At 39.6% G+C, this 16877-nt stretch overlaps 1 protein-coding gene across 9 annotated transcripts in view; it reads right to left on the reverse strand.

Moving 5' to 3' along the window:
- Positions 1–16877, reverse strand: part of LOC106039183 (glypican-5-like) — a 425024-nt gene that overhangs the window by 201616 nt on the left and 206531 nt on the right. Inside the window, exon 8 of one of the 9 annotated variants that reach the window (XM_048077295.2) lies at positions 3483–3558. The exons of the other annotated variants lie outside the window; for them this stretch is intronic. Within the exon in view, the coding sequence (XP_047933252.2) occupies positions 3539–3558 (20 nt within the window). The 3' untranslated portion in view covers positions 3483–3538. Of the gene's footprint in view, positions 1–3482; positions 3559–16877 lie in introns of those variants that run through there. 9 annotated transcript variants of the gene reach the window in all.

The raw sequence follows: 16877 nt of genomic DNA on the forward strand, positions 1-16877 counted from the left end.
GCCTTTATAATACTTTTTTAAAAAAAGATACTAATTTTGTTTGCCACTATTTGTTCTACCAAACTCCTTCTGTGGCTTTACACAGTGCTAAAGGAGCCCTTCTCATCTGACTTAAATCCATGTTGCTATATTATTGCTATTACTAATAAACATTCAAGGGAGAAAGACTGGGGGGAGGAAGAGTTCCAGTACCCTTTGTCCGTGTCTTTTAACTGGAATAGTCACAATCTCTCATCATAATACTTAGTGACATTTCTTTCCTTCTGATTTTGAAATCTTCACTCTTCTAAACTGACTGTGCACAAATATCTGCATAACCTGCAAGTTAAGCTGATAACTTTTCACACTGCTTTTTGAACAGCAAGCAATCATAGGAGCCAGAAGATAGCAACAAATGAAGTTTAGTTTTATTGCCTAGGAAAATAAGATGCACATTTCAAGCAGTGGCAATTACGTGTATTTGTGGAAAGAGACTCCTCTAATTTGGAATGTGGTTCAAGTTTAGAATGTACTTTGCAGCTTTATAACCATTTTACAAGTCTGTTTTGGATGTTTAAAATAAGGGTGTCTTTAATATGATTAGCCCTGAAGAGGCAACTCCCATTAGACTGAAAATGATTATGAGAAAGGTTATTACTGAGCTTCATATGGTTAAAACAAAGTTCTCTCATTTACTGGACCCAATCATCTAAACTTCTTAAGAACTGAGGGCTGACCTTATAATCATTTGACTCTTTGCAAATGCGTCAGTCCTACCTGTGCAAGCCTTGGCATGAGATGAGCCCCATAATCTTTTTCTCTCTCTTTGGATTAATACTGGAAAGGAAATGCACTTCTTCACCATATCCAATCAGCTTGTAGAACTTGTCACTGAGGACAAGAGTTTAGGAAGGCTCAGAGTAGGATGACACATTTAAGTGGAAATGGAAATCTAGAGTCAGTATTATATGTGAAAAACCAAACATAAGTGGTGCAGGCACCCTGGTGCTACGCTCATCAGGAAGAGCCTCCTACAGACAGCTCTGTTACCATCCCCAGGCATATATGGTGCACGTCTCAACCTTGGCACTGGATTCACCAGACAAATTCAGATTTAACAATGTCTGTATTTTTGAGCAGACATGCATTTAAACACGAAGAATAAAGCTCTGATTTGTACAAGAGATTTCATTGGCCTCTGTGCTGTTAAAATATAATCATTATTTGTAAATGGAGAGTATGCTTTTCATAGTTTTCTAACCTGAAAATACACTTAATCTTTTCACCACAATATAAATATATTCCTTCCCCTACTTTTCTTGAAAATAACTGTAAATCAGACACTTTCTGAAAAGTCACAGAAATGTCAAACCATGCAACTGCTCTGGATGGACTCACTGTCATGTTCAGTTTATTCAGGAGAAGATTAAATTGCAACAAAAAACAGAAAACATTTAAGAATTTTGCGTCATTTGGCATACATGCAAGCAAAGGAAAAGGCATGCCATACATCTGCTTCTTGTCGTGATTCAAGCCAAAATGCATGTGACAATTGCTTTGCTTTTTATTGCCATGCATACCATAAAATTCAGAGCCTCTCCCTCCTATTATGGATGTAATAGTTTCCAATCTGCTCATGAATGTCAAGTGTGAGGTAAAATTCCTGGTTAACCAACAATTACTTATGAACTGCTAGGTAAAGCAGAGGGCTGGTTTCCTCTGATGAGCCCTGTGGAAGGGTCACGGCAGGAGTGCAACATAATGCACAGAAGTTGCTAAGAGCCTTCTACAAGTCTGGGTGATTCTGCAAATAATGAGCAGAAAGCATGTTTTAAACTTGCTCAGCTTTCATGCAAGACTGCATGTTGGTCAGGAGATCTGAAGGAGAAGAGTTTAAGCCCTGTGGATTTTAGGATCAGATGGGCAAAGAACACCAGTGGTTGGTGGTGGTGCGGTTTGTTTTCTTTTGTATTACCAGACTACCTTACTTCAAATGACTGATTACCACATTTCCTGAACTTGTGAGATACTCAAGGAAATGGAAAAGGTGAGGTCAGTCCTCTCTGCATTCAGCCTGATGCCATTTCTGGCTTCTCTGATGTCACATCAGGAACTCATTCTCCAAAGCTGTTCATCAGATACATATTCCACCTCGAAACCAAAATACTTTTTGCCAAGAAACTTTCAGAGCACTTTCAGCACTATCAGAAGCATTTTCCAAGAAACCAGTAACTTTGAGGTGGAAAAGGTGGTGTCAAAAACATCAGTGCAGAGGTAGCGTGGAGACAAAACAAGGCCCTTTCACGTTGCTAGCAGGCCTGTCCCCTCTGCCCTGCCTGATGCTGTCACCACTGGCAGGCGCATGGCAGAGCTAAAGTGTAAGGAGAGAAGCCAAGGCAGATGGCTCTCTGCCAGCCCAGGGACAGGCGATATGCTCCTGCTATGGCTGTGCCACAGGAGGACAGCAGCTTAGCAAAATCCAACTCCATCCCAGTGCTGCCTCCACACGGGGGCACAGGCCCTGAGCAGGAGGGGATGGGCTGGGCTGCTCCCTCTTCCTCCTCCTCCAGCTTCACACTGCAGCTGGCCCAGTGGAAAAAGCTATTCCACCCATCAGTCTCATTACTGAGTTTGCCCTTTCCACTGAAGGGCTCACTAATTCCAGAAGAGCAGGGACTGTAAAGATCAACATTATTGCAAGAAATCTTAACTACCTGTAACAATTTATATCCCATCTCGATTTAACAGTGTGTAATATTTCTTCACCAATAACCAGGTGAGCTATGAGCATTATTACCAAGTCTTCCACTGCAAATGCTATCTCACATGCTTTAACAGTAAGAAAACTGATAAATCAGTCATCATGGTTTTGGCATTAGGGTAGTCTTATGGGCAGCCTAAGGGGCTGACAAACCATGAAAGCCCATCTTTTAACAATTACAAAATTGCAGCATTATGCATCAAATGAGATTCAGTCTACGTTAGAGTTCAGTCTCCAGAATAAGCTACCCACAACCTGTAAATGCAATCTAAATTTGACAAATTTGTGCACACAATGTGAGCACACGGGGCTCCTGGGTTGCACATAACCCACCAGCCTTTACACAAAGGTCCCAGGGCCTCACAAGGGATGGCAGCAGCAGCACGGCAGCAGTTTGCCACAAGCCCTGCCTTTCAGCTCCCATCTCCTCACCTCTCCTCCCATCCCTTTGCTGAGACCAGCCCTCCTACCCCAGGCTGCTGCTTCCCCTGTGCTTCTCACCAACTGCATTCTCCTTGCTTCTGTCCCTGCTTGCCTTTCATAAGGTAAAGCCTGATCTTGACACTAAACAAATCAACAGACAAGCATGATGAAGTCCATTCTAACATTTTAGGTCTTTCACATCTGATTTTTAAGAAAATAAACACTAAACAAATTTGCAGTTAATTTTTTTGGCCTAGACTGACCAAAAAGGTGTATTTTTATTCTTGTTTGCTCCAAGCCATCCTTGACTGTAGCCCAAGAAATTGGGAAAGCATTAGCACAGTCTCCCTGCCAAATCTTCTGGAAACACAGCTTTCACTTTAAGTCCCATAACCCTGAAAGATATGTTAAAAAAAAATAAATAAATTTAAACACAAGCTTGATAAACACCAGACAGATATTCTGGCTTCCCAAACACAGGTAGAATGCATTGCTCACCCCGGAAGAGCCCAGACAATTACACTTAAAGGCAAGACACTCTCAAAGACAGGAAGGCTCCTTAAAGTTGCTATTCACAAATACTACTCTTGATTTCAATCTTTGTTGCACCTGACCTCTGCCCAGCTGGGCTAATGAGGTTGTCTATCCAAAGAAATAAATCAGCATAGCTGTTCTGAAGTGAGCAGCACAACACTGATTTACACCAACTCTTGTTTTGGACAGAAAAACAAACTACAGAAAATAAACTTTAGTTTTGAGAGCTAAGTAATTCCACTGGTGCAATACAGAAAACAACTATTGCATTATGCTATAAAGATTTATCCAACATTTCATTTGCACTGAAAGATTAATGCATTGCTTTCCAGCTCACAAAAATATGATTCATTTCAAACTCTGCTGATAAAATATTTAAACCAGGTGGTAGTATTCTACAAGCAGACAGGCAGATGGACAAAGTGATGTTTTGACACTGCTTAGAAAATTAGTAAATGCTGAACAACCTAGAACAAAAATCTGCTTTGATATTTCTCGCTCTCTGAGTCTTTACTTTCTTTCACATTCACAGATGAGATATTTCCAGCATAAAAATAATCAAAACAGAATGAGTTACAGCATAACATTTGTAACTTCTTAAAACATGTCCAATAAAGTTTTATTAGGTCTTTCTTTGGAACTGTTTTCTTCTGAAAGCTGTGATTTGACACTTTAAAGAGTCACCCATTTCTCTCTCTCTCCCTCATCGGACCTGAACTAAACACTCAAAATGAAAAAACAAACCCCTAAAACTTTAAAACATGAGAGAATGTTATTTTCTCATTCAGTCTTTCTAAATTTGTGACCTATTTCTGTGTAAGAAAAATATTATGTTGGTTACTGACTACCATAAAATAATGCCTTAACATATTTGTGTTACCCCTGACTGGGGACATGGGTATTTCACCTGCGCGCAACCACCGCCCTCAATCTCTCTTTGTTACACACGAAGCTCAAAAGAAGTGTGACATATAAGTACGTCCTTTTGCAGAAGCAATAAAAAGATAACCAACTGTACTTGAAAGACATGAGAAGTATTTACATGCAGCTGTGCAGAAGTTCAAGGGTGTGCAAGGATGGCTTGTGAACAGATTAGGCATTGGTTCAGCATTGTGTACATATATATGAAAATTTTGAACAAAGGGTTTTAGTGTGGAGCACAGAGTTAGGCTATTTTTTGGTACACCACACCCTTATGTAGCCAGGGAATCGAGCCTACATTGTGGTTGCTGTTTTGCAGAGTAGAGCTGATTCCACTCAACTGAAGAGAAGCAGATGTGGTCTCCTACTCTTTCTGCTGGTGTTCAGTTGTCCTTCTAATAAACTAACACAGAAGTCTTCAGGTGTAAAGTATGTTTCTGCTTTGTCTCTGGAACCTATAATAATTAACCATTAATAGAAAATGCCAGGAATTTTAATTAAAAAGAAACAGAGAACAGTTTTTGGTCTGGAATTTAATATTAGTATATAGTTTGCAATCCAAGATTGCAATACACTCTGCCTGTACATATGAGCCTTCAGGTTAAATGTGCTATAATGGAAAACTGTTCTAATTAAAATTGATCAAGTAACTAATTTCTGGTAACTTAATAAATTGAACTGATTCCCCTGCTAAGGGAATATATGTGAAAACATCAGAGCCCTCTCAGGTTTACTCACTGCTTGAAAACACTATTCCCACTATTCCAAAACAAATACAAAACCCTACAGATTAAATGTAAATTGTAATTTTCTACAAGTATTACTCTTCAAATCCTACAGGTCGCTCATGAATGGGCCTGCTAATGTGAGGTAATGTCTCCATTCCCTGAGTAGCTCTTAAGTAGAAACCCCAAGATTTTGTACAATGAACACACCAGACTAAGAAAAGAGACTAACATAACATGAAAAAAAAAAATCACAAAAGAAGCAATTTCACAGGCCAAACATTTCTAGCAATATTTTTCTAACTTCTCTCTGTTCTAACTTTTCATTTTCTAGTATAAGCAAGCTGGAAAATATAAATGAATGCCAAGTTTTACTGAAAGCATACTTGACTCTGCTGCAAATGGCCCTAAGATGTTGCTGACAACAATAACAATGTTGAAATAATATTGAGAATACATCTTGAAAGCATGTGTTCTCCAGCCAGATGACAACTTTTATATACTCTGGAAGCAAAGGGCATAATGGGTTTTGATAAAAGAAGGGAAATTAAGAAAAATGAAACAAAGAAAATACAAAAGTTCTGTGAGTAAATGTTTTTAAAAGGTATTTTTTTCCTAAATACACAAAGGAATTGTCAATGGTAGTAAGACAGTCTGCTTATATGTCACATGACAAAGGTATCTGAAAACACCTCAAATGATCAGGACAAAATGCCACACTGAGGCAGGTTCTGAAAACCCTGTTGGAACTGAAGTCAGTCATCTTATGCTTGTTTGCTTACAAAGATAGAAAAATAAGAGGCGCCTTGCTTGCCTGAAAGCTAATATACGGAATGCAAACAATAATCTCATTTTTAAAGAAAAATACCCAATATAGCTGGGGAAATGTTTGAGGACTTTTTTGGATACAAGCAAAAAAGAAACATAGGATTTGTTCTATTTCCCCTACATCTTCTAGTCCTCAAAATACTCTGTTTAAACATTCTCTTTCACATAGAGCAAGAAGAGCATAAATAAGGAAATAGATATAAAGGAAAGACAATTCCTCAGTTATTACTTAGCCAGAACAGAGGACTCCTCTTAAATTGCAGGAACAGCAGTCATATGGCAGGGTGGGATGAAGCAAGTGAAAAAACTGAGGTTGGCCTCTTGTTTACGAGAGGAGGCATTTCTGTCAGGCAGCACGGCCCCCTGAAGAGCTGAATCACCCACTTAAACTGCCTGACTGATGACAACACAGGGAGACTGAGGCCAACAGGCCCCTAAATTACTTGCCTCAGTCAAGCAGCTAAAATTACAAGAGGGGAATCAAGGCTACATGCAGGATAGAGGAGCTCTGCTAAAGCATTTTGGATAGGAAAACTGGTCTTGCACAGCAAAAAAAATGACAGCAGTAATCCCTTCCCTGTTGCTGAAATATTCCATGTGGGTGACATTTTAAACCTCTTCATAAGAAGCAAACAGCTCAAAGCACCAGGATAAGTGCACTTGACATCTATGTCCATTCCCTCAGTCAGGGCCGAAATGATTGTGGCCATTAGAAGAAAATCTTCGCTGAAGAAACCGAGGAGATGGTCACACAAGTGGTCCAAATTCTGCTCTGATGGTTGTGTACAGGCAATATCAATGTCATCCATACCCATCCACATGCCAGGAGCTGCCAGCGCTTCTTGGCAGCGACACAGCCCACGGAGGGCAGAACTGGGGCCTGCTGCTCAAGATGAGCTCTGACAGCAAAGGGATTTCTTTTCCAGAGCCTGAGCAACGGGGAATGCAGTCTGTCAAAATGAAAAAGTGCGTTTGAGTGAGAACAGAACCAGGAAGATGATGGCTCTAACAAGGTAAAGAGATGAGTTAGGGCCGAGTTGCTACAGTAACACTGCTGCTTTCCCAGTGCAAGGCTCAGCCGCAGGAAGGTGCAATTGAGATAGACGGCAGAGGCTGGCAGAGGCTTTGCTGGCTGGAGGCTATGAGAAGCGGAGGAAATGCTCATCCCTTGCTCACCAGCAGAGCCCCAGGAGCTGGAGGCATGGCATTACTCCTCCTGATAGCAAGGAGGTCATGAGTTGTAGGAGGGCGGCAGGACTAGGCTTACCAGCTCTTCTGCATCCTACGTGAGACCCTGCAGTCGCACATAAGAAGGATAATTACGTGGCAAAGTTCCTACATGCAGAGTTTTCGAAACTCCAGTTTACCCTTTTGATTGGTATAGCCCACAGAAATTCTCATCAGAAGCAAAAATCTGACAGTATTTCCCATCAGATCCTAATTTATTCCTAAAGTACAATTACAGTTATTTCCCCTTTTGAATCTGGCATATCATTAGTGCCTAATTAGCATGCATAAAAGATTATTGATAAAGTACGATCTTGCCTGGAGCTATACTGTCATTAAAAGGCTTAACCCTACTATATTCACAAGGATTAACGAAACACCAAGTTGTAATTAAAAAAATAAAATATCCCAGATTTTTTTCAATAACCTTAACAACTGTTAAATTGATTTTTTTCCTTTTTTTTTTTTGTTTAAAACCAGCTGAAGTTGGTTAAAAACTAGAGATTTTCCACTGCTGCCTTCTTATAATGGAAAATTTTTGCTGTCATCATATGTTATCTTGTCCGAGATGAACTTTTTAATTGGAAAAAATGAAGGAAGTTTGTATTTGTAAACTCACAATTCAAATTAACTAAATGCTAAATAACAACTTTCTGAGGGTCTCCTAAAAGACCTATCTGCTTCAGGAACTCTGGACTTCTGCTCTGTTGGGAAGGTGGGAGCTGTAGATCGATTTCTTTCCAGAGTATCCAATAGGATACTTTCATTTGTCCAAATCTAATGAAAACAATCTTACAAAAAGATGTATAGCTCATTTTGACAATTCATATCAGGAACTTTTTGCACCATAGAAATTTGCACTTTTTTTTTCTCTTCCTAAACCAGCTTTTCAATCTTATTTAAAAAATGCTGTTGATCAATGATCTAAGACAATGACAGCCCAGCTTCAGTGCAGTTCTGCTTCAATCAAGTGAAAAGCATTAGTATGGATTAAAAGCGTATGGTGGACCTGGAACTTCTATATTTTATAGCTTAGGCCACTTAGGCCAGCCACTTCAATGAACTTAATGCTTTGCACTCAATTAGAATTTCGACCAAGACTATTTGGTTCTGCTACAAAGTGCATCTGTGAGGAAAATCCAGCTACCTCACATTTTCCCGTGAAGCTGTTGTTTCCAGAGATGAAGTAACTTGCCCAAGGCTTCACAGCCACTATTGCCAAAACTAGGGTTGGAATCAACCATTTCTGCCGGAGAAAATTCTTAAACGCTATTTCTTTGAAAACTTTAGGTTCCTTTTTCATGAAAAAAAAGTATGAAATATAATTACTTATCTCTAAGGTCTCCCGTGGTCTACATAAACAACATTTTTACATTGGTAACTAAGAACAAGCACTCCTTCTGAAATGTCATCTGAGGGTATGAGCCTAGAGCATTTAAAACACTAGCCTTAGTGGGGATGCATACTGCCAGTCTTACCATTTTTTTGTTCCCCCCCACCCCCCACCCCATTTAGCTTAGAAGCATCCAATATGGGGAAACATCATGTGGCAGGAAATTTCAGATTATTCTACAAAAATATTTAATAGTTTGTAGCTTTTCACAGATGCAAGGTAAGTAAGCTGTTTACAAAATTTGCTTTCACATGAATGCCATTCAACTTCCAGCACTTCCATCTCTCCTGCTGAACCCCTGGCCAATACTGTCAGAATCAACATTTTCATACATTTGATGGCATTTGCAACATTTTGCCTAGTCTTTTATGCTAAAACTATGCTTTACTATAAATGAAGTTCTGATGACCTAGGAGGTCATCAGAAGAGAGAAACAACTTCTCTTTTGCTGAAAGATTCCAATATGGACAGACTCATCCCAGGGGTCTGCTGTAAGACTGCCCACTTTTACTCTCTCTGGGCTTCCTGGTAGTCACGAGTCTGATTTACTCACAGTCTTCCAGGAAAACATGGATGCAAAATTTTTGACTAGCTTACACAGTACAGAACCATACTGAAATGACAGAAAAAAAAAATCAATTTCTCTTCTATCAGCTGTACCGGGGAAAACTAAAAAGCCTACAGAGATAACAAGGAAAAATGTGAAAGGAGCATGTATGCATTTTAAATACTGCTGTTTCTTCTATGGAGAATTTTTTTACATAATGAATGTAATAAAATACTAGTTCAAATACTTCCTACCAACAATCTCTTGTATTTCATAACCGAGCTCTAAACTCTATGTTTACAACTGTGGAGCACCCCACAGGTGCTAATATCAAATGAAAAATAACAGAAGTTCCTTTTGTGTTAATCTCTTGCAAATTGACACAGCTGAAGCAGAAGAGAATGGCAAACATCTTTCTGTGCTGTTCTTGTGTTACAGTATGTCTAGTATTTGGAGCTTTTCTTAGAGCACTCTGAGAAGTTTTTTAATTACTGCATGCTGGCTCCCCTCTACAGAGTCAGCAGTTACAGAGCAGCAAAGGAGCAGCAAGACTGTTAAAAAATCACTTAATGAAATCTCAGCTGAAAACCTGAACAGCCCATCTTTTGCTAAGCCTATTTTGCTGCCCAGAAATTCTGCCAGTATAATTACCTATTTCCTTGTGTGTTGACATAAAGAGTATTTTCAGATGTAGAGAAGTGTTACAAAGCAGCATACGTTTCTTCAGAACAATCACAGGCTAGAGTAAGGGATATTGATAGTAAGGTTGTTTTATTACATTCCACTCTTAAGCTCTTGCATAGTCCCTGACCCTCAAGTAAAAAAAACAACCAACCACCACCACCAACAAAAAGAACAAAAATGCCCTCTAAGTTCCAACACTAGTCCCTAAACCTACAATCCGATTTATTTAAAATTCTACAGTCTTAACAGAAAACCAAATATTTTTATACACATCAATTTGTGACCCTCAAGGATGCAACAATATGATAGTAAAGGCATCTGAAGAGATTTATACTGAAAACTTATAAATCATTTTATAAATCATAATTTCATTGACTTTGAAACTACAAGTACTAACAAGTGATCAACAATCCTCTATGAGGCTGAACACCATTGTTCTAGTTGGAAAGCTAGGATTTTTACATAATGATCTGTTGTAGGTGTTACCACTAGTCCTAACAGCATTAATGCACCACTTCTGCAATGGCCAGATGCTGTCATGAGATCACAGCACTACTTTGTAAAGCACAGTGTAAGCACATAGCAAGGAAAAAAGTTCCTGCAGGCAAAGCTTGGGAGATGGGAGACGTATGAAAATTAAGTGATTTGACTAAGGTGCCATCAGGTCAGAGACAATCAGGAACACAAAACAGATGTTTCCAGTCCCAAATAGCTTACCAGTGACAGGACAGAAGCATAAAGACCATTTTCATTGGAAGGTGTACCATGAATCATACTAGATTGGCTTTCATTGAATCTGACTCCCGTATTACTTCAAGTACATCTAAATTTGGAATCATACACAGTACAACCAGTCATCCCATCATTTTCATTTGACTTTTTTTTTTTGTAGAGAAACTGTATTAGTTTAAATCTTGCCTCAAATGATAATACATTCTCTGGGTTGCTTGTCTGTCTCTGGCTCGGCTCAGAAGGCTTTGCTAGGTACAAGCATGAAAAGCACAGTGCCTCTGGAGCTGATGAATACTGGGAGTTTATCTATAATGGCACTGAACTTCTGCATGAAATATCTATCACTGTTGTTATGCTTTGAATGGTGCCAAAAGCTTAGAGATTGTGATCCATCCAGACCCAGAATACAGACACAAAATTGAGAGCCCAATCTGCTTTTCTTCGCTCTTACAATTTATCCTTCTGGTGACATATGGTTTCCCTTTACAAAGTTTACTGCTGTTTTTCACTAGGATCTCTGTTAGTAAAAAGAACAAGCACCACACATTGGAACGATGCCAAGTAACTAGCGTGCACTTTCACATCCTTATTCTGCTTATTGCTTTTAATATCGCGAATAAATCCCGCAAGCAACAATGAAAAGGTGCCCCAAGGGATAAGCAGATAATTCACATCTAATGACAATGTTTTGCAAGCACCTCGAATTCAACATCCACCTGTTGGGTGGGTCATGAGAAAAGATTTATGTCCAAATAGTCATAGCTTCTGGGGAGCGAGATGCAGAAAGATAATCCCTCTTTGCTAGGAAACCCAATCTTTACCAGAGCAGATTCCAGTAACGAATGGAGTTAGGCTGTATTTAATGGTCTATTATTTTTGCATTTGTCATGTTCCTATGTGTTGGTATTTTTTCTCCTTTATATTTGATACAAGTAGCACAATATAAATATAACTGGCAGAATGTGACATCCCTTGTTTTCTTTTCCATTCAGCTGATGTGCTAATTTTGTGTAACACGAGAAATGAACAGTGCTTTCCAGATGTATGAAATTTCGTTTTAACAACCAAGCTAAGGCGGGATTTTTTTCTATTTTTTTTTTATGGGATCACAGTTTCCTCAATTAAATTTTAAGAGAATTCAGCTCTGGAAACACTGAGTGCTGTGTTTTAGTTTTCTGTGGGGGAAAAAAGTGAGGAGGGAAGATCCATGCCTACTTTCAACAAGTAGAGAGTTAACAAAGCATTACTTTAAGTTCAGTGATTTTAAAGTAATTTGTTGATGTCTGCTTATTTGCAAGATGCTTCAAATGGTCAGAACTGCTACGACACTCCTATAATTACTGCACTACTAGAAAGATAAAGACACCTTGTAATCTAACAATGAAAGAAAGATACTGCTCCCTTCTCTGGCCAAGATAGCCTATTTTTGAAGTTACAGCCCTACGTAACTCAAAATGCTGGTGGTACACTCTACGTGCCAGGTACTGAAGCTGCCTTGCCACACGGACCGTAAAACCTCTTCAGGAAGAAGTGGGAGTCAGGCAAGCTTGTGATGCTGGGGGCTAAATGAGCAGGCCCGAGGTTTCCATTAGTTGGAGTAACGGCCAGCACTTGAAGGAAAGAACTTGCTGGGTTTCCCAAAGGCTATCTAGATCTACCAGGATATCTTTGGGCAGAGGTGTGTGTATGTATGTGTCCACAGCCAGGCAGAGTGGCAATCTGGAGGTATGTACCGGGAAGTCAACAATGCTGTCAGTACAGAGCCCCTTGCGCAGTGGCAGAAACCAGCAATCCTCAAAGACTAAAGGAATTGAGAAATACACAAACAGACTTTTTGAGCAAAATTGTATTAAAAACATCTTCTAGAGGCTATTTGGGCTCAGATGAAAGCTTATTTAAAGTTATTTATCAGCTCTTCTGCCTTTTAATTAAGCCGGTCATGAAAAATATGCACCGCCCCCCAGTCAGGCAACAAATTACTGAGTTATCCATCCCCACTGAACACAGGCACCTGCCTCCTCACACCCAATCATCATCTCAGGTTTGGGACACTGGCAGAGGCACGTGTGTCACCACTGAAAACAGCAAGGCTTCCCTACGTGACACCATCTCACCATCTATAAAAGTACCAATTTCGCACTTAATTCTTTATGCAAGAGAGGATAGGAGAAACCTAACATCCTGACAGAGGCTCTGACATCCTCCTGAGAACCAGCTCAAGAACACGTCTAGCTTTAAGATGCACTGAAGCAACAGAATTTACTGGTGATGTGAAATTGTTCAGTGTGGGAAAAATCATAGCTGACCAAGAAGAGTCATGGGGAGGATTTCCCAATACTGAGCGACTGAGTAACAAACCCATGGATTAAATTCAGCATCAGCAAATACAGCCAGAGAAAAGCTATCCTAAATACCTACACGCTGGTGGGACACAATTAGGCACCACCTCAGAATCACGACAGTCAGCCAATTTGACCGTCAGCTCAGGGTTCCGTCATTGCCAGAAAAGGTAAACAGTGTTCGGTGTTTCTCCTTTCTTCTTTCCATGTAAAAAATACAAATTTTTACCACTACAAAGCCATCAAAAGCCTGCGTCTTGAAGATTTTGTGTAGTTCTAGTTATCCCATCTTAGAAAGGATATAGAAATGATATACATAAAAGTACAAAAATGGCAAAGAGTATGTTAAAATACAGAATAGCTGGAATGCTTGGACAGACTACGTACGCTAAGGTTTGCTAATGTGGGAAACAGGTAACTGTGGGTGGCAAGATTAACATCAATAAAGTTATGAATGACCTGGAAAAGATAGAGGAAGTCTGCTTTTTACACAATATCAGGATGGCTGTAGTGGAACAGGGCATTAAATTGAACTAGGAGAGAGCAAGGTTAAAATGGGACTAGACTGTCATATCACATATACCGTCACCACCACTGCCTCATAGAGACCACAAGAATAAACGATGTCTAATACACCAAATGTACTACTGGAGTCCCCTATGAGCAAAAAAAAAAAAAAAAAGACTCAGAAAATACCTGAGCCACAAAGTGCTGCAAGCTGGGACAGTATATCTGGGAAATAATCCTTTCCAACTAAAGTTACACTCAAGACTACCATTGCATCCCGCTCAGGCTGGTACAGCCAGGGTCTCCCCACAGGGGCTGCCAGGGCTCTGGTAACCCTCAAACGGAAGGTGTTCTGAAACACCTCAGGAACAGCACTCTGGTTTGGCTCTATCAGTGTATCTTCTGCTCCAAACACTGCTTAAACTGCAGCTTACAGGTTTCCACAAGCCAGATAGGCCAGTATATACATGCCTGTACTGCCTTTTTCTTTCTTACAGCAGTTTCACCTTCAACAGCAATTCCAGTAACTAAAACAAAACAAAACAAAAAACAAAAAAAAAAAAAAAACTTTTTCAGTAGTACTTCAGTTCTTTAGGAACTGAAAATCTGTATACGTTCAAGCTCAACATGTGCTGTGACGATGGGCCCTAGGACACAGGTGGTCAGTACAAGGCAGCCAAGCACCCCTGCAGTTGTTTCCAGCCAGACTGGGGCTCACCTGCAAATGCAACAAAGCTCCAGCCTGCTCCTGTACGGTGCTGTCAAATACACACCATCTCCCAACAAAAACAGCCTGTCTTGTAACACAGAAGCATTTGCATGCTTTCTAACAGCAGCACTGATTTTTCTACCTATACTATAACTAGTCATGCATCAACTATTTTTTTCAGCTCTGTACTCCGATTCTGTGTAAGTTCTTGTTTCATCAACCAACATAGCTGCCTGTACCCTAACTCCTACAAAAAAAAAAAAAATACAAACAAGCAGACCATCACAATTGCTACTGCACTTCAGAGAAATCTTTATCTTGAATTAGCAATCAGTAATTAGCACATTAAGATGTACCATAAAAGTTGTGTGAATTAATAACTCCATAAACAGATTAAAAGCCTGACTTTCAACAGGATGTAAAATATCTTCTCATAATTATATCTTCTCATAATTAGAGTTGTACCTAATGTCACTGAAATATTGAATGATCCATAATTTGCAGGCCCTGTTATATCTAAAAGATAACCACACAATGCTCATACCAATTTTTCATACAAAAATAATTTTTAAATTGGACCTTTCATCTTAATGATAATCAAAAACTAACCTATATGAAAACAGCCTAAACATTTACGTTATTATTTCAAACATGGATCAGTAAGGCAATTTAGCTTTCGACAACAGGAGATGAATTAGAAGGCATCAATTCTAACTTGTTGCAAACAGTTTATTAGCTTAAAGCCCCTTGACACACAGCCCTAAGATCTTCATAGACACATGTCTAATAATACAAAGGCAGAAATGGAAAAAAGCAATACTGGAAGATGGGTTCTCCTTTCCCCTTGCCTTAATGGTGGAACCTCACCAGAACTTTGCACGTAGCTGCCCCACTGCTGTTCTGCAGGGAACCCCAGGGACAGGCTCAGTGGAAATACTTTGTCAAGTATCTTAAATTATATAAATTATATGTAGAGAGACCACTGAAGTATCCACTCCTTCCTCCAAGTTAAGCAAAGGCCCTGGCCACTCTGTCAAATGATCTGGGCAACAGACGGTGTGCTCAGCAGAAGGTGGAACATGAGAATAACAAGCTAGAGAAGGTGACAATACCCATAGGTATCTATAAGAGAAAAAGGGATATTTACCAACCCAACCCACGCAAGGCGCATAACGTAATCAAACCACACAGAGCCACTATAATGCAATAACAGTGTTTTCATCCCAGATAAAAGATTCTTCCTGTTTTTTGTTTTGTTTTGTTTTCATTTAAACTGTATACTGTTATTTATTATTTTTTTCCTGCATGAGATAGAACAGCGCTTTCCTTCTGGGAAAACTTTCCAATGAAGACATCAAACACAATGAAGTCTTTTCAACTGAGCAATTTGTCTCAGCACTAATTTCCCCTCTTTCATCATACCTCTGGCAGGAGTCAGCTCAAGCAGTGAGATTCACCTGAGAGCGGGAGGGTGGAAAAGCACCATCATTGTAACCACATCTGTGCTGCTCTAAGAAATTTACTGAAGTTCAAATTTCTCCTTGACCTCCAACTTAGTTTATTTAAGCAAACTGAGATGTTTTCTTCCTTCCCTTTTTCCAATGTTTTTATTGAAATTCCTTTCAAATTCAAATTCCTTTCATCTGCCTGGATTTCAATTTACACAACAATACCCCATTCACTATGAAAAAACAAGGTTTTATTTATATTTTTTTTTCCAGGGAACTAGTGTTGAACAACATGAAACCATAGTAACTGTCAACTTCCACAAGGTTGTGCTATAAAGGAAAATGGATTGGTGCAACCATCTCTTAAACATTTCTGTGGGTTATCACCATTGTAAATCTAACAATAACACACTTCATCCTATAACTAGATTTCCATTTCAATGAGAGAAACCATTGATCATTTTAACCAACTATCTGTGATCTACACTCAGCAGTTCCCATAGGAAGTAAATTGTGCTAAGGGTAAAGAAATGAAAGTGTATCTTTTTCAACAGTTTCTTTTCTAGCAGCACAGGGCAACAAGGGCTGACAGGAAAGGGTAAGATTCAGGGGCCCTTGCTGGGGTAGGAAACTCCAGACAGGAGCAACTGCAAATTTCTTGCCCTGCGAGAATCTACAATGACGTTGAGCTTTATTGTCCTTCGAGCACGTGAAGAATCAAAGAGCACGGAGGCCAATTAACTACATGGAGTTGCTGAAGTAGCAAGGAAGAGAATAATAGTGGGCACACTATAGGCAGTGCTAAAATTCTTCCTGTGAAGATTTTTTTTCATTATTGGACCTCCTATGAAGAAAAAAATAAATCCTCAAATTCCCTTTCCCTTCTTATTAATTGTATGACATTGTTAACAAAGCAAAGCTTTCTCCCTTTGTCACTGGTGGGACACAAAGGACTATGAAATAAGATGGATGTATTTGCTCTATGGCGACGGCCTGCAAGACCCTGGCAGGTTCTGCCTTACATCCCTCCTCCATACCCAAAAACCAAACCTTCCCCGTGCAGGATACCATAGCAGTGGATGAGCAGCTGCTCTTTCAGATACCAGTGGTCCTTCCAGGA

Source organism: Anser cygnoides, chromosome 9, assembly GCF_040182565.1.
Source record: "Anser cygnoides isolate HZ-2024a breed goose chromosome 9, Taihu_goose_T2T_genome, whole genome shotgun sequence".
In the NCBI taxonomy this organism is placed as follows: domain Eukaryota; kingdom Metazoa; phylum Chordata; class Aves; order Anseriformes; family Anatidae; genus Anser; species Anser cygnoides.